General features: G+C 42.8%; 1 protein-coding gene across 14 annotated transcripts in view; it reads right to left on the bottom strand.

The window, feature by feature from the left end:
• The window catches only part of ncor1 (nuclear receptor corepressor 1), an 84,593-nt gene that overhangs the window by 40,492 nt on the left and 24,667 nt on the right, over positions 1-19,434 (bottom strand). For 10 of the 14 annotated variants that reach the window (XM_053617910.1, XM_053617909.1, XM_053617913.1 and 7 more), the window contains 9 exons: positions 17,559-17,615; positions 17,373-17,425; positions 14,947-15,013; positions 13,611-13,783; positions 12,308-12,398; positions 11,547-11,669; positions 11,128-11,306; positions 9,881-9,935; positions 8,779-8,880 (listed from right to left, as the gene is read on the bottom strand). In XM_053617910.1, the coding sequence (XP_053473885.1) occupies positions 8,779-8,880; positions 9,881-9,935; positions 11,128-11,306; positions 11,547-11,669; positions 12,308-12,398; positions 13,611-13,783; positions 14,947-15,013; positions 17,373-17,425; positions 17,559-17,615 (900 nt within the window). The remainder of the gene's footprint in view (positions 1-8,778; positions 8,881-9,880; positions 9,936-11,127; positions 11,307-11,546; positions 11,670-12,307; positions 12,399-13,610; positions 13,784-14,946; positions 15,014-17,372; positions 17,426-17,558; positions 17,616-19,434) is intronic. The other 4 variants (XM_053617923.1, XM_053617919.1, XM_053617921.1 and 1 more) reach the window with 1 other exon arrangement.

Here is a 19,434-nt window from a genome sequence, read left to right as displayed (position 1 = left end):
GGACAATTAAATGGATGCGTGTTCATTAAAAAGTACGCAGCAAAATACGTGGTCTCGAGTGGTGTTCTCACAGGGTTCGGAGCAGAGAGGGAGCTCACGTCATCCACACGCACGCCAATCGTGTTCCCAAGCTCTCTACTGCCACTTAGGCTCTATTAATAAACCAAAGTGCTCACAGTAATAAAGAGCCTTTTTTTCCATCATACTGAGGGAATCAAGTACTCCAGGTCAGTCAACAACTGGCTCGGATTTGGGCTTTTTTTTTTTTTTTTTTTTTTTTTTTTAAAGGGAAAAAATAATGTTCTTCAACTTCGATATCCTCCCAAAAATATAGTATTTATGGAAGAAAGAGCTCACATCAGGACTTCATCCAAAAACAAACCAATTCGCTGCCTTTTAGGCAAAATAAACAACTATCAAAATGATTTACTATAATATATAAAATAATGCAATATCAAATATTTTCCTCAAACTTTTTCCTTTAGACACATGTCCAAGTTTGATGACATCAATAAGAGGACATCCAGGGGAAAAAAAAATAAACAAACATTTCTGAGTGAAAGATGGCCTGACTGTCCTTCTGGTCATGCTATTCAGAGTGACACTATCCAATCACATGAGAATAGAGAATACGGAAGTTTGTGCTCCCCTCCGCGTGTGTTTAACCGCTCTGCTGATGCTGCACAAGTAGCAGTTTGAAAAGATGGGCTGAAATGTTAGTCCTTTCTCTCCTGACTGGGTGCTCTATATGGTATCAATCACTTTGAAAAATAACAGGAACATCAACAACAAAAATCTAAGCCTCGCCTGAATCGAGATAAAGCGTTAGCTACTTTTTCCAGAGGTGGTAGTGTGGGCTTGATTAAGTTTAAAAGTTTATTTGATCTTGTGAAATCTCGAAACAAGCAGTATTTTATGACTAATTGTCCATTTTATTATGCAGTCGATGTGCAAATTTATACCACAGAGCCTGGCTTTAACCCGATTGTTCAGGAGGCGTGCGTTATATTCGGTTCGGAAAGTAGATCCGGCTGCAATATGAATGATTTATATGGGGGCGATCATTCGAATAAGTCATTGTTTGTGCAGTAACGGCTCATACTGTAGCAGCCTTGTACGGCAGACGCTCCACGTAATCAAAGACTAATAATAATGATAATAATAATCGTGTTTTTTTTTTTTAAAGGTTGTTCTTTAACAAAGTGAACTGTATAATCATTGATGTGGAGACTTTTTCTTGTTCAGGGACATTTATTTATTCAACATTTATTGAAGGCGTCTTGGTTGTAAGGACGGTGCTTCATGAAGTTTCCAAGCACAGGAGAATCTTCAGGACAGAGGAGTTTCAGGGTTCTCAGTATAATAACAAGCTGGATACTACAACATGCTGGATGCTTCCCCTGTAATTTCAGTCCAGTATTGTTGTTGCTGGTGTTTACATAACTCCTGAGGAGTCCTTCGGGCACCTACGGAGGTCAGTATAAAGTATGTCCACCATCATTTACAGTTGCTCTAACATTGGTGAGTGGGTCAGTTATAAGGCTTTCTGAAACCGGAGCCATCCCGTGCCCGCTCTAGGAACATCCCGTTTTGGACACACGGATCATTCGGATCCAGTGCCATTCTGATCAGACCTCCAAGCCGGCAGAATGGGTGTCAAGTTTCCTGCTGGGCTTCCTCTTCACGCCAAGGAAGTGAGGCTCGAACACCCCTGCAAATGGCACCTTGAGCCTCTTTAAATCCAGAACCAGAGATGAGCGCACCAGTTCTCGAACATCTCTGCTATCGTTGTTCAGCATGTTCAGAATGTAGAATATCCTACACGTGTGCTGGTGCAGATCTATATTATATTCAGTACCCGGAGTCTACCCTTCCACTAGGGGTGAAAAATAACATCCTTGGTCCAATGTGTGTTCAAACCGTTTTCTCAATAAGCTCAGGTTTATTTGTTTATTATTATTATTAATTTCCTTTAGTGCATTATGTTGAACATGGACTTTGGAAAAATAGATGTTGTACTTTAGACAGTGCAATTTGTCTAATTGGTTCTAGCTTCATTATAAGGGGTCAATCAGATCCAGCCTGGGTGCAAACTCCGAGAGTAGACGCTGTTCACTTGCTCCTTCCATTCACCAGCAACGTATAACGTACATTTAGCTCTCTCAGTAGACCAGTTCTGACTGTTCCGACGTCAACGATCAGGTGTTAAATGGATTCAGGATGGAGGATTGGTTTAAATGAGTTTACTCCTGGTGTGTTGATCGGCAGGGGTTGGGGGAAGTGTGAGAGAGGCTGTAAAATTCTCCTTTCCTTTAGCCCACGAGTGGAGGCTTTGAATCGTTCCCTTTTCTGCTGATTCACCAGGCACTTATTTGAGTTTGGAAATGACAGACTTGAAACCCAACAGCCTCCAAAGACTGACTTCGGGTTGGAATGTGGATCAACGGTAGAGAAAGAAGTTTCTGTCCAACAATAATCAGTGTGTTCCTCGACTGCAGGACAATTTGGAGGGACCAACCCAATTACATTCATTTGTGAATCAACACGAGAGCTTATTCATATCTAAACTCAAGCTTACTTATATTTCATTTATTTATATTACACGAGAAGCATTTAATTTGGTATTTTGTGATCACAACAACAAAAAAGTCAAATTAGTAAAAATCGGCAGTGTGAGCAGCTTCGAGATCTCTGATCCAGCAAACGCCAGCCACACACACAATCAGAAAGCATACATAAGCACAATATAATATATAAGCATACATAATAATAATAATAATAATAATAATAATAATAAGCAACAACCGCCATGCGCACACTGGAGAATACACACACACACACACACACACACACACACACACACACACACACACTACCTTCAAGATCAGTCAGTCAGTGTGTGTGCGTGTGTAAAGCAGTTGGAGACACAGCAGTAGTGAATCGCACACACACACCATGATAACGGCAGCCGCTCAGACTCTACTCCAGACTGTAGCCCTTTCACACTCCACACTGCCACAGCATACCTTCCACTCACTCCCGTATCACAACACATCTCTCTCTCTCTCTCGCACACACACACACACACACACACACACACACACACACACACACACACACACACACAGAGTTGACAGGGTTGGGCCAGGTGCTGAGAGTCTGAGGCGTTTGATTGGCACTCACAGCCGTATGGCAAACTTTTCTAGTTCCTGTCCTGGTCATGGGAAAGCAGGTCATACCACTGTGACACGCAAGAAGGGGGGGACGGGGGGGTTGACGGTGACTAGTCCTCTCATCTCTCACAAAACACACAGACCTCTCCTTCTGAAGCTCAGCATGTCAAAGAGTGCATTACACACAAACTACCAGCAGAGCTGCTTCTGTCCTGCTCCCTCTTTGTTTTTTTGTTCCTTCCTTCTACCATTGCATATTGTATTCTCCCCACCCTCCTTTCTGCATGTCGAAGGGGAGAGGGGGGAAAAGTTCCAGACAGAAATCTGTTTGGAACACAGCGATGTCAGCTGGAGCCCTGAATTGACACTGCTATTGTTTCTGCAGCCGTCTACTCACTCAGACTTTAAATAAATAAATAAATTTCTGCTCTGCCTTGTCACAAACAACAAAAATGGAGCCTCTTGCAACACGGTGCTCCGTCTCTCCTCAAAATAGCAAAGGAATCACTCCAGGCGTCCTCCACAGTGCTGGAAGGTCAGTGTACGAGTCGGTCTGGACTCAGCAAAATATCTTTTTAATTATTGATACTGGACTCCTGACAGGGCTCCACATCTACCAGGTGCTCACGTAGTCTCGGTGATCAGTGGCGCAGCAAGACCCCCTGTCTGTCTCTCACACACAGACACACGCATCAGGAGTCTATAACTTCAGAGCATTCAGGACAAAGATGGGGCTTTTTTTGATTTAAGGAAACAGGACATGTGATCAATCCTCATGGAATCAATTATGCTCATACTCAAAGCTACACAAAATGCAAAGAACCCAGTAAAATTTTGCAATTTTGTTTGAACAATTTAAAAATTACTGCAAAATATCACCATCGACCATACCAACTTTCAGTATTAGTATGCAAAAGGTGCTAGACTAACCCCCAGAATGATGCAACAGAAAAGGGTTTGCCTATCGTCCGGAGATCATGAGTTCGAATCCCGACGATGCCACAGCTCTCCAGCAATCAGTCACAGGTGTACTCTCTCTCTCTCTCTCTCCTGTTGATCACAGCAACGCTAGCCAATCACGGGCGTCCTTGTAAGCTCGTGTGTGCGGAAGCGGACGGATAGCATTGAAATGTGGTGTGGTGGCTTGGTTTCATGTTTCTCAAAAGCAAGCACGTGTTAGCCTTCACCTTCCTGGTATAATAGGGGAGAGCTGAATGGTGGCCAAATTAGGAAGAAAATGGAGGGATGGAGGGAGAAATGAAAAGGAAACCAGAATAGTAAAAAAGGAAGTAAAGGAAGGATATACTGTACAGAACAGAGATCAGGGGAAGAAAGGAGTGTGCTGCAGTAGCTTGTTGGAATAGGAGAGAGGAGGACAGTCGGTTAACAGTGTACTTGTGAACACGTGAGGGCATCACATGGGTGTCTGTCTTCCTTCAGACCTGAATGTAACCGTGAACGTGAATGTGCCCACTAGGGGGCAGAAAACGAACGGCAAAATGAATTCAGGATGAATAGAGAGGAAGGAGATACAATAACCCTGAGAAGCACAACTTACTATAATCACAGATACTATACTATTAAGTTCTTTTTTTTAGATTTCACCCACAAATAAAGACAAGCCAAAGATAGATTATAGATTATATTATATACTAGGATAGATTATACTACAGTGCTGCTGAATTCTTGAATCAGAAGGTGTGGATTCGTTTTCCATAAACAGCAGTTTCCAGACCGCTTTATAATAATGGGCTCATTCTAATAGATTATCGTTTCTATGGCAACAGCTCATTCACAGGGACTTGTATAACAAACACACCACATAATCTGAGACTAATAACAGGGGGGAGCCTGGAGCCTATCCCAGAGAACTTGAGGCACACAAAGTGGAAGACCCATCGCAGGGCACAATCACACACACATTCACACGCACACACATTCATCAGCCTACAACGCATGTCTTTGGACTGGGGGAGGAAACCCGAGTACCCGGAGGAAACCCCGGAAGCACAGGGAGAAAAACTCCATGCACAGAGGGCAGAGGTGGGACTCGCACCCCCAAATCTGGAGGTGCGATGCAAACGTGCTAACCAATAAGCCACTATGCCCCATAAGAAAACCTCACCTCGTAACAGTAAAAATGTAATCTTATTTCCTTTAAGAAAGAGAAGCTAGTAAGAGAACACTGATTATAACAAATGTGAGAACAAGAACTTGTCTCGTAGTCACTGCCTAACATGAAACGCGACCATAAATGGTTAAAAATTACAAAGTGTTAAAATATCGCAATCGTTGGCAAACCGCTGTAGTACAAGAGGAATAAAAAACTTCAGGGTGTGCTCTTACAGGAATATAATCCATTTCGGCGTGGTATCACACCACCCTGTTTAACCGCACACTCTGTTGTGTTTCATTCCTTACTTACAATAAACCTCAACTAAAATGCACTTTCATTTATACTACTAAATAAAATGTAAAAAATCTAGCAGTTTTGCAGTCAGATTCAACAATTACATAACCAATATCACTCTGAATCCCTTCAGAAAACCTACGAAACAAAGTTCCTGCCCTGTTGTCACAACATTTCCACAACCAGACACACCCCCCTGGCCTCGTCCAATCAGCGTTAGCCTGAAGTACGGCACACTGCTTGGATTTCAGTGCGTCTCTACGTGCCACGCTTACCCATAAACCCCCTCTCTGTCTCAACAAAAGTATGCTTCAACACACGTCTGAGCAATACAAACTCCAGCAATACAAACAGTAACACACACAAGTATGAATAAACACTGCAGCAGCAATAAAGTTGTTCTCTCATTCTTACACCAGTCCTTTCATTACATCTCTTACTGACTCAATCATCAAAATTGTTTTTACTGCACTAAAAGTTTCATATAAACTGAACTGATACGCCTGTATTCCTTCAGATGTAGAAGTCACTGAAACAAAAATGACTAAACGCTGTCATATTGAGTGAGACTTTAAACGCTAAACACAATAAGACTCAAAAGATTAAAAATAAATAAGCAGAATGTGAAAAACCCAGATGTTGCGTTAGCAAGAAAAAAAGAAAAGAAAAAAAGTACGAGAAATTAATTAAAAACACGAACAATTGTCACGTCTAAAATCCTTTCTTTCACAACCCATTTCACTCCAAATGTTTGAAACATCCGAAAGCAATAAGCTAAAAAACAAAACACACTTCAACATCTGTATCCTGAACTGTATCCTATGGCGTCAGATCTCCTACCTGCTCCACTGTCTGTGTGTGTGTGTGTGAGCACAGCAGCTCCATCCAGAGTACATCAGCACACTTAAACTACCAAACATGGCTACCATCGCAGAAACAGAAACAGATTTTAGCTGTACTGAGGAGGGATCAAAATATGTCTCTCTCTCTCTCTTTTTTTCCTCCTCTGTAGTCCCTGGAAATCAGCATGAAGCCTCTGTAGCAGGCAGATGAAAGATTCCTTGTACGCTGTGCAGCAATACATAAATCACAAAGACACAGAGAGAGAGAGAGAGCGAGAGAGAGAGAGAGAGAGAGAGAGAGCGAGAGAGAGAGAGCGAACGAGCAAGCGAGCGAGAAAGAGAGAAGGACGAGATGAAGAGGGTGTGGTCTCTGGGAACACAGTGCCTGCTTCTCATTTAACCAAAACACTCACACAAATAACACAGACATGGACAAGGTTTCTCGACAGTTATTATTCTCCTATGGCATTTTTCTTTCCTCGCTCTGCTCCTTCACTAACCTCGAACTACTCTTTCACTAAGAACCGTGACACTGACAGAGGTGACACGTACTGTAGCGGTCATACAGGTATTAGTGTGCAAAAATAAAGGCACACTAGCTATAGTACGTGCTGAACACTAGAGGGCTTTTTCGAGACTTCTGCCAGATGCCAGAGTACACATTACTCCTGTGACATGAGCACAAATGGCATACTGCACTCACACTGCCAGACATTACAACTACAATACGCCTTAAGATGTGTTATGAAACTGTGATTCAAAAAAGCTTCATTTACAGTACTTTTCGACAACCTCTTAGAAGTCAGACTGTTCAGCGAAACCCATAAAAATGCTGTTTGTTAGAGACAAAAATCATTTCCATGCCTCAGGCAGAACCAGAAGTCCAGGAACTGGAGCTGGGCCTGATCCAACTGATCCCCAACACGAAACAACACACTTACTGTATGCAGCCTGGAACACACTCGACTGTCTATACCTCCTGGACTTTTGGCTCGACTCTGCCCTGCCCTGTTCTTCTAGCTCCTCCCACTTCGTCTCAACCATGCCCAGGTAGGAGGAGCTCCCGAAACACGTCACACAGCATGCCCTTTGTATCCACAAAGTACTACTTTATATATAAACTATATATATAAAATATATATGTGAAAGATGAGAGCAAAATAATACAATATTAGGACTGTGTCTATACACAGTCCTTATTCAGTTTGGTTATGCTTGGTTGCTAAATATTATAACGCGGTGATGTTGAGTTCGCAAATCTGACTGGTCAGAATCAGAGTGTTGGTTCGTTTTCTATAAGAGCAGCTCGGAGGGCAGTTCCAGCTGCGAGGTTTACGCTAAAGCGCTCATTCCAAGAAGTCTTCTACCGTTTCTACAGTAACAGCATACACAGAGACTTGTGCAGTCGATGTGAAGTTTTCTATAAGGGGATGTTTGGCATTTTTGGAAGGAGTCTCCAGTGTCGACGCTTTGTAACTGTGAAACAGAGGCAAAGCTGGAACGATTCCGGGTTTCTCGCCAACATGGCAAGCTGTATTTTTTTGTCTTATGAAGTTTGAGACGGAGAAATAAAAAAGTGAAGCTGGTGAAGGGAATGATTAGGTATAGCGGATATAAGGTAAGGTGATAAGAGGAACTTTTTCCATGGCTGCTCCACAACATTACATATATCTACAGTATAAACGGATTAAAAAGTACGGTGTGAGACGTATAATAAACTTCAGAATGTTTCAAGCCCTTGACTACAAAAATTACTTAAAATGGCCATAACTAATATTAAGCAAAAGAGCGAGACAGAGAGAGAGAGAGAGAGAGAGAGAGACAGGGGCAGAGAGAGAGACAGAAAGACAGAGAGACAGAGAGACACAGAGAGAGCGAGAGAGAGAGACAGAGAGAGACAGAGAGAGCGAGAGAGAGAGAGAAAAGGAGAGAGAGAGACAGACAGAGAGAAAGGGAGAGAGAGAGAGAGAAAGGGAGAAAGGGAGAGAGAGACAGACAGAGAGAGGGAGAGAGACAGAGAGAGGGAGAGAGACAGAGGGGGGAGAGAGACAGACATAGAGACAGACAGAGAGAGACAGACAGAGAGAGACAGACAGAGAGAGACAAAGAGAGAGACAAAGAGAGAGACAGACAGAGAGAGAGGGAGAGAGAGACAGACAGAGAGAGAGGGAGAGAGAGAGAGACAGAGACAGAGGGAGAGAGAGGGAGTGAGACAGAGTGAGACAGAGCGAGAGAGACAGAGAGAGAGAGAGACAGAGCGACAGAGACAGAGAGAGACAGAGCGAAAGAGACAGAGAGTGCATAACACCACAATACACGTTCACACCGGTGAAACACACTCGCCCTGACTTACCTGGTTCCTCCGTCGTCGGCTGCCATAGTTGCGTCGAACCAGTGTCTTATAGTTCTGGCTCTTCTTGGTCAAGTAGTAATACAGTACACAATCTGAGACACACTGAAAAGGAAGTACGAAGTGTGAGCATGTAGCTAACAGAGCAAGCACACACACAAGAACACACACACACTGAAAGAGCTGCTCAATTACTGATACTCAACTGATACATAAATCACAAAGGCGTCGCTGATTAAACTCCGTTAAAGTGTGTTGGTTTAATTAGACTGCACTCAGGTTCACATGTATGTTCACTCCTAAAGATGATGTCAAACTGCATCTCTCACACCTAACGCATTTCTAGCTAACTGGAGATAAACTGGGGATCAACAGTGTTACAGCAATCCCGAACCCAATCGCTGATTAGCACACGCCGTTGTGAAAGTGCTTTAAAGAAATAGTCCAGTGTTCTCAGGCTAATCTCGACCTTTACCATCTGCAGCACACGCGTGATTACCACAGACCATAACGGACACGTTTCCCTGCACTGAGAAAATAACACAAAATGTTTGTGTGGGGTTTTTTTAAAACTCCAAATTCACTCTTAACGCAAAAAACATTTACGCGAATCTATCCATATAACGTGGGACTACTTTTTCAGAGGTAGTCACGTTACAAATTCTACTGAGTCTTTGGTGTGACCACACGGACACCACAAAACCTTCAGGATATAAGCGGACAGAACCCGAACATTAGACGACTCCAGAAGAACGGGCTGTCGCACATACAGCTGTAATGCAATGCTTGTAGTTTTTAGGTTTCTTCTTCGGAAGGCTAAATTCTTGTCTACGGTAACACAGACACGCTTCGAGATAAACGTTAGGTCGGAAATAAACTGCAGTGTTTTTCTACGATCGAGAAAATCGATTTTCCACACTTAAGATCTGAGCATTAACCTTACCCATTACAGGAGAAGCCTTGATCTGAGGTCGGAGTGAAGTGGGAGCACTGTGAGGTTTCAGAGCTGCCGGTGGGTCATGGCTGCATTAGCTCTGTGTGTGCGTGCGTGTGCGAGAGTGAGAGAGAGACAGGAAACCTGCCTGCACAGACAGGAAGTACTCACCTTTCGTTCAAGATAAGAGGCAATAAGGCCAAAGTTCTTTGGGTGCTGCACAAACCTGCAAAGCAAACATAAGCAAGAGTGAATTTTTTTGAACTACTAAACAGGACAAGCTGATTCATTACAAAATACACAGTGGGGGAGAACATCTAAAAGTAGGAAAACAATTAGCGGGTGTGCGTGTGGCGTATCCCTCAGTCATTATTCCGCCCAGGGTTTTGTCTGGCCCATAAAAATGCTCTCCAACCCATAGAACTCTTCGTGAGGCCATATCCAGTCTGGAGTGTGAGCTCTTCCGCCAGAAACTGGGATTTGTGGAGACAGCTATTAGCTTGAGATTTCATACAGTGCGGTCAGGACGCGTGACTGCAGTATAATATATGGAAGGGAAGGGTGAGATGAGAACGTGGGGTTTAAATCTGTGACTGTAGCAGTATGCGTAGAATGACACAAGGGCTATATGAACTGGTACAAGTTAAACATACACTAATAGACTAAAGAAAGCTGGGGGGGAAAAAAATATCGCGTCAAGATGAGACCGGCAGGAAAAAGATTAGCCTGCTAATGTGAGATTAAGGAAGGGGCGGGGCTTCCATGGGGTGTCAGTTATAAACATCTGTCACTCATTCGAGATTCATATGCTGACTGGCTCATCAAAAGTTTGCGGACATTCGACTGAAATGTTTCTCATGATCTTAAAGATCTTTTGATCTGAAGGGGTGTGATTAAATGTTTGAAATCGGTGTTGTAGACAAAAATATAATCATGCCAACGTATTCATTTCTTTCATTAGAAAATGAAAGTTTTAGTTACAAAAAAACGTATTTTTTAACAGATGACATGGCGCGAAATATTCCGAAAAGCAGCCAGTACGAGTCCAGCATAGGTGTGAACTCCTTTAATACTGTTTAAAAAGCATCTCAGGGAAATTCCTCAAGAAATTAGTTGAAAAAAAAATGGCAAAAATAAATTTCTGGAAATTCTAGACAAAAAGAGTGTCTACTCTTTTCATTCAATTATTTTGATTTTTTTTAACCACAAAATAATTCCCATAGTTCTGATTGCGTTACTCCAGAGTTTTGATGACTTTAGTCATATTCTAAAATGTGGAGAGAAAAAAAAATAAAATAAAGAATGAGTGTGTGTGAACTTTTGACCGGTAGTGTGTATTCTAGTTCAGCTGATGTGTAAAACAATGAAGGATAACGACTGTAACGAATCCAAAGCCACAATGCCTTGCTTATACTCACTTCTCCCGAAAAATCTCCTTCTCGTGCTCGGTCCAGACGTTCATGAACTGCCGAGACTTGTAGACCTTCATGGGGTCGTCCATGAGTCCGTTCATGTTGATGAACTTCACGCGCCTCTGCTCCGAGTCATACATCATGGGAGGGATGACGGATAGCTGCCTCATCTGCTTCTCGTTGTTCTGATGGGTGGACAGAGTGATCATTTCTCCGTGTACTCGTCGGCGTACCGACAGAAATGTAAAAAAAAACTATTTCTACGATTAGTCTATTTCTCTTACGTTATGCATAAAGAGTGATAGTGACTCGCTCAGCTGCTAGAAAATGTTACACCAGCTGTCACATACAGATGGAGTCGTTGCTACATTAAAAAAAACTTGATTTGATCACTGCGAATAAGTGTACTGTTAAATGTTAAGTACTTTATTGTTTCCGTTACAGTGCTTCAAGTATTTTTTTGCTGACTGTGAAGCTTTCTGGGTAGACGCTGCTCCTGCAGCCTGTGACGGACTCCCACGAGTCTCCGAGGCCACATCTAAGAAAATCTAAAAATGGATTAACACAGTATTCAACCTAATCTCTATCTTCCAACACAGACAAGAAAACCTCGGCACAACAGCTGCTCTTATAATAGAAATCTAAGGGCAGTTGCACTGATGAAAACACATCTTCAGTCAAAGGCATTTGGAAATCAGTACAATGGGATGGGAATTTTTATTAAAGACATTTTTTTAAGAGGACAGGACTTATGATTAGTGTTATCAATGTAGACACAAACGCAGAAGTGTTCTCGTTACATTACTGATCCACTGTTGCCAAGGCGCACTCTCGTGTCGGTCTCGTTAAGACTTTTATTGTTAGAGTATCCGTGTGTGAGTGAAGGTTCTAGCTGTAAAATTGTGCTGTATAGACGACTGCCTTTAGACGTCCATTATAAAGGCAGTTTCAAATAAACAGGTTTAATGGGTTTTATTTATTTATTTATTTATTTGGGTTAGTGCAGGAAACTGGGAAATTCTTGGTTGATGAGAATAAGAGTTTCAATAAGAGGTTAAGTAAAAACATCAGAGTATTCCTTTAAGAAAGTGACAGAGACTCCCTTAAGCGCAAACGTCAATGGGAAGTCGTCGAAGATCTAAAAACAGGGCCTAGTGAGAGGATTCGCGGCGTGTCCCTGACCTACCTCTTGTTCCGAGAGGCCGTCTATGATTTCCGAGATCTCGTGCTCGCTCCTAGCTATGGTGGCAGACAGCCCCGTGCCTCTCTGTCCCACCCTGAAAGACAAAGCAGATGGAGGATGAGAGAGAGAGAGAAAGAGAGAACGATCCCACAAGCACGCCACTAACAGTGGAAAAAAGGATATTTCTCTATTGTACTCTTTCCTGTAGGGCACAGAGAAGTGGGTCTCCTAGGAGAGGTTTTTAACCGAGACCTCTTGAGAACAAACATCTTCCTGTGGATGATGGTCAAGTCCCTATAGTCATCATTAATTCCTTCCCCTGCCAGTGACTACCGTCACATCCGAAACAAAGCCAACCCGTGGCTTCGGCTCCAGCAGAAGTCTTTGATGCGCTCGGCCTCAGTGAGCCGCTACATCTGACTTTTTTTTTTTTTCCAGAACTGTTCTAATGGTGTGAGGTTCTCAGAAATCTTTGACCTCTGGCACTGAGAAAATTCTCTTCTCTAAACAATGGGTGCACAGGTAACAGAGTACCTGCAGGACAGAGGTCAGAGTCTGAATGGGCGGAAATAAAGCCTGCGGAGAGCCAGGAAGAGCTACTAAACTGATGCCAGAGGTCAAGTGTAAACAAACTGCAATGTCAATGAACGGGCAGGTAAACCAAATGAACTGGAAGGTCTTGAAGTGAAGTGGTGACGGAATGCTTTATAAGGGCTGATACGAAACGCGTTAGTGGGTATGTTTCCGCCGAAATATTCAGAAAAGCAAGACTGAAAGGGTACTGACCCCCCCCCCCCCCGTTTGGAATGAGATCTTGTGTATAGTTAAGGTTACTTATGCACAAATATAAAATGAGAATAAAAAGCTAGTAGATGAAAACATTACTAATTCCTACACTGTGCATCAAAAGAAGAATCTGAATCCAAACATAATCCTGACTTCTAGGGGGGGCGGGGGAGGGGGGATCCGGTGTAGTGCGAAGTTCTCCACTGTGCTCAGTTCAGAGAAGTCTGTCTACCTCTGTACCAGGAACCACAACATGCATGACCTCTGACCTTGCCTCTAAAAAGGCAAGCTGACCGCCTCTTTCATTTATTTGCTTTCAGAATTCAGCTCTGCACCCTTTCGGTTTACGCGTTGCAAGTTACATCGCTATGACGGGGTGCCTTTGCGTATGCGTAACCTCCTAGGAGGCCCCATGTCCACAAAACGAGTTTCCAGGCCAGCCTATTTTCACATTTCCTGGAAGGGAAGCGTTCTGGGGAATGCTGGGAATTCAGGACGAGGGTAATGGCGCTGGCCTGACCTTTGGAAGCGCTCCTGCTGTTCGCGCTGCTTGCGGATCTCGGGGAATTGGCGCTCGTAGTACTCGCGCGTGCGACTCTCCTTGGCCTTGCGCCGTGGGTTGTTCTCCATCCGCTCCACCTTCTTCTCCCACGCCTCCATCAGCTGGTCGTAGCGCTGGCAGATTTTCTGTTCCTGACACACAGAGAGACACATATTTAGGAAGGGGGGGTTAACTTTGGGGGGTGGGGGGTGGGGTGGGGGTAATCAATTTCTAGCTAATCGTAAACTACAGATACGTTCGCGTTTCAGTGCTGAAGCGTCCCGCGTCTGGCTTTTTCTTTAAAATGCTACAGGTATGATTTTTTCCGTGAACCAGATTCATATCCCATCCTATGTCGGAAACTATCTTACACCTGGCTATTTGAGTGTAATGAGAAGGTTCAAGTATCCACAGTGCACACACACACACACACACACACATCACTACAGCCTCTTCTCCGGCATTCGCATGTCTCTCGGTAGAGCTGTGCCAGGAACAGCTACAAAAACAGCTAAAAATTTATGCATTTGGCCTTTTCTCGCCTCCTCCGCCTAATCACGTTCAGATGACGAGCTGTCAGCCGACCTCCAGAGCAAATAATCTTTGAGATGAAGTCTTCATTTTAATAGCTACTGCAATGATGGATCGTCTCGTGAAGCTTTTCCTCGCTTTCAAAAAATATTCTCACGCGAGGTTATTTTAGGGCGGGCCTCCGCTCACGACCGATACAAATTCAAACAGGAACGTGAACCATCACGGTAGGGAAAAGAACGAATAAAACAAAGCCAAACAATGTGCAAAATGGCTTGTAATGAGAATGTGCCTTTAAATACACCACAAGCAATATGCTTGGTGAAGTGCCAGCTCGACAATAGGCTATTTTGTTCAGGATCCAAAAATGTCTCGGCATTATGGAGCAACTTGCGCTATACCTTTCTTGGTCTCACACACACACACACACACACACACCCTCCACAGCCAAATGACTTCCACATGTGGTCTGAGAGGTATATTTAGATCAGAGGAACACAGCACTTGTTCTTGGAGCTTGACCATTCTGCACTGTGTGTGTGTGTGTGTGTGTGTGAGAGGGGTTTTAAACCATACCGGATTACATTACGCTAGAATTAAGATGGACGTCTGCACACGCCGTTTAGAAGTGGGGCAGAACACACAGCGCACACGCTTTTTAAAGTGAGCTGATTGCTGTACAAAGGTATCAGACATGGCATCATTAATATCGAGAAGCGTCTCTGACTTTCTCAAAGTGCAAACAAGTGTGTGCACACGCACACACACGTATGCACACACTCACCCGCTGTTTGCGTGCGTGGTTCCTCCTCTTGAAAAACAGAATCAGCTTCTTCCTCATCACTTGATTTCTATGGAGAAAAGAAGAAAAGAAAAGAAAAAAAAAAACACATGCTCACATGGACTCATTCACACAACCCCTGACACACTTAAACAGTGATCTTACAGCAAAGTCTGACGCACTCTGTTGCCATAGCAAAAAAAAATAAAAAATCATCAACACATCATGCTTGTGCTAACTTTAATACACTCCTTAATCAAACTCTATAAATTAAACTCGCAAGGGCTTGTTCTTGTAATGCACGACATAGTCAACTTCAATGGAGCAATCACATCACTTCCTGTTTAGTTAGACGGTCTTTCTCTCTTATGTGTAGGGCACACAAAGCTGGATAACATTTTATTGGTTATAAAAAAAATAAGACCTTAGTCCCAGTAAGGCTTCCTTTCTTCTTCTGCTAATATTTTACTGGATGCTACTAAAATATTTGCTTAACAATGTCGTTTCACAGCAATGGCTAGATGCCAATGAACACACACACACACGTACAAGAATGCCTGCACTGATACAGTGACTGAGATAAAAGACTAAATACACCTGTGCAATACTTCTTTTAAAAAAAACAAAAAAACAAAAACAAAACAAAACTACTTCATATGTTGATGAACGCTAATCACCCGTAAATTATAGGGTCTGTTTTGTGAACTGACTAGAGGTCAACTAACTGATTGGTTTTTGCCAATTAATCAGCACCAATAACCGATCTCGCAATCGCAATCTCTGCCAAATTTTGTTGTGTTATTTGAAGTTTTTTTTTTTTTTTTCCAAATTCATTCTGGATGTCTCTATTTTTATTTGGAGTTTCTTTTTGGTTCAATTTGGATGTATATCTTTTATTTAATGTTTATTAATAGTTAATACATATGAATATTTCACTTAAAAAACAAAGTACAGTACGTTTTCATGGCAAAGTCAGTACTGTACAAGTTCATAATAAAGTTCATCAACATTTCACTTTGAGGGTTATGTTTTCATTCAGAATCAGTTTCAAAAAACTATTCGGTAACGGGCCAACTCGCGTATCAGTAAAATGAGAAAACTTGAAAATGACATGACAACGAGAGCTGGCACGATGCCACTTTTACTTTTCCCATACTAAAACCTTATGCATCAGCTGATAACGATGCCCATGTGATATTTCTTTCTATTTTGACTGAAGCCCAGGACAAAACAGAATAAAATAAAATATACATCTGAAAACATGATTTGCACAAAACTGCAGCGTTCACATAAAAATCACTTCGATATCAAATATAAAAATATATCATAAAATATAAAATCTTTTTTTTATAATAAATCCTAACAAAACGTACAATCAAGTTTACATGTACACATATACAGCTATAAATAAATAAATAAATAAATCCAATTTCCAATCTTTTCCATTTGTTACAGGATTGGCTTCAATTCACTCTTTTTTTCCTCTCTCCGATATCCAGTTCACCTGGGTATCAGATCACTGGCATCTCCAACAATGACTAAAAAGTGAAAATCTTCCAGTAATGCAGCTCAGCCACTGCAGCTGTTCAGCTACCACAGACTCTGCCACCTTTTATAAGGCACCTTTTTGTTGTTGTTTTTTGACAGAACAAGTCTTAAATTTATGGATTTGTTTAGGTTTGCTTTCTTTTTGTGTCATTAATATGAAATTTGGATTTCACTGCTAGTCAGAAACAGTTAACAGACTGCAAGGTCAAATGTTTCAGTCGTGACTCTACTTATTATTACACTGACACTTTTTTGGCAGACCTAAATATTGTGAAAACGCAGCCAAGTGTCCGAACATGATATTTTCGCCAAAATGCCCAGCTCTCAGACTGACACGCTCATTCGCAAAACTGATAAGATTCCAGACAACTCGACCTTCACCTTAGTGCATGTGTACGCACACACGCAGACACACAAAACAAACAAGGACACACCGTGCTCCAATCCTATCTTCATAAAACCTTACTCAGCATGTTCGCAGTCATACAGTAAAACATTTATAGAGTCGAGTTTCTGCAACACTAAATATTTGCATCATTAATTATTTCAATACATTTTTCACTGTAAACCTGCTACTGATTTATTCCTTTAAGTTTCAATTTTGACAAAAGCAATCGCTTATGACTTCGAAAGAACAGCAAAGAGATTTGGTGTTTTCTCAAAAAAAAAAAAAAACAGCATTTAAAAAAAAAAAAAACATTTAAATCAAATCTAGCTTGAACGTGTTCTGGCCATAAAAACTCTACGCCCTGAGCTTTTAACCCCAGCCGACTTCCACTCCCGTCATCACGTCTCGCTGCTTATCGGCTAACAGTGTTTGATAAACCCACGCTCCTGCCCACTCTCACAAATATTTAGTCAGGAAAGGAATAAATACTCACGTCTTAATGTTGTCGTGGTACACTTTAGTGTCTGACGGCTGGTTATACAGGGGCTGGTGACAGAAAGACACGTGGGGAAAACAATGGTTAATCATTAGCAATTAAAGGGAATGCTGTCTGGGTTCAGGAGCACTGAACACCGAGTACAGTTTGAGTAAACTGTCGCATCAGACATGTCGCACTCACCAGCTCTACTTTAGGGCCGAGTCCTTCGAAGATCTTGTGGGCCTCCTCTGCTTTTTTCTAAGAAGAGAACATAAACAGTTAGGGGTGTATCCAAAACATTCAGTTGGATTATAGATTCAAACCCATTCAAACTACTGTGGCATGTCAATCCTCAGGTTAGCCATGTTATCTGTAACGTATAACTAGAGCTCATATCAGTGCAGTGCACCTGCCATCTCTAGCGTCATAAATAGCCTAGTAGCTAGCAGATTACCACCATGTCTTCATTGCTATACACCTCTCTCTCTATCTATTCACCTCTATATTAATCCACCCACCCAATATCCAACTACCCGTCCATCCACCCACCCAATATCCAACTACCCGTCCATCCACCCACCCAATATCCAACTACCTACCCATCCATCCACCTCTATATTAATCCACCCACCCAATATCCAACTACCCGTCCATCCACCCACCCAATATCCAACTACCTACCCATCCATCCACCTCTATATTAATCCACCCACCCAATATCCAACTACCCGTCCATCCACCCACCCAATATCCAACTACCCGTCCATCCACCCACCCAATATCCAACTACCTACCCATCCATCCACCTCTATATTAATCCACCCACCCAATATCCAACTACCCGTCCATCCACCCACCCAATATCCAACTACCTACCCATCCATCCACCTCTATATTAATCCACCCACCCAATATCCAACTACCCGTCCATCCATCCACCTCTATATTAATCCACCCACCCAATATCCAACTACCCGTCCATGCACCCACCCAATATCCAACTACCCGTCCATCCACCCACCCAATATCCAACTACCTACCCATCCATCCACCTCTATATTAATCCACCCACCCAATATCCAACTCCCTGTCCATCCACCCACCCAATATCCAACTCCCTGTCCACCCACCCACCCAATATCCAACTCCCTGTCCACCCACCCACCCAATGTCCAACTCCCTGTTCATCCACCCACCCAATATCCAACTCCCTGTCCATCCACCCACCCAATATCCAACTCCCTGTCCATCCACCCACCCAATATCCAACTCCCTGTCCACCCACCCACCCAATATCCAACTACCTACCCATCCATCCACCCCTTTATCCAACTACCTATACATCCATCCCTATAGACACACACACACACACACACACACACACACACACACACACAACACCTATCCATCCATCCCTATACACACACACACCACCTATCTATCCATCCCTATACACACACACACACCACCTATCCATCCATCCCTATAGACACACACACACACCACCTATCCATCCATCCCTATAGACACACACACACTCACACACAACACCTATCCATCCATCCCTATACACACACACAACACCTATCAATGCATCCCTATACACACACACACACACACACACACACACACACACAACACCTATCCATCTATCCCTATACACACACACACACATACACACACACACACACAACACCTATCAATCCATCCCTATACACACACACACACACACACACACACACACACACACACACACCTATCCATCTATCCCTATACACACACACATACACACACACACAACACCTATCAATCCATCCCTATACACACACACACACACACCTATCCATCTATCCCTATACACACACACACAACACCTATCCATCTATCCCTATACACACACACATACACACACACACACACACACACACACACACACACAACACCTATCAATCCATCCCTATACACACACACACACCTATCCATCTATCCCTATACACACACACATACACAACACCTATCCATCCATCCCTATACACACACATACAACACCTATCCATCCATCGCTATACACACACAC

Source organism: Ictalurus furcatus, chromosome 28 (assembly GCF_023375685.1).
Source record: "Ictalurus furcatus strain D&B chromosome 28, Billie_1.0, whole genome shotgun sequence".
In the NCBI taxonomy this organism is placed as follows: domain Eukaryota; kingdom Metazoa; phylum Chordata; class Actinopteri; order Siluriformes; family Ictaluridae; genus Ictalurus; species Ictalurus furcatus.
The sequence above is the reverse complement of the archived record's forward strand: the minus strand, read 5'-3'. Positions and strand labels throughout refer to the sequence as shown.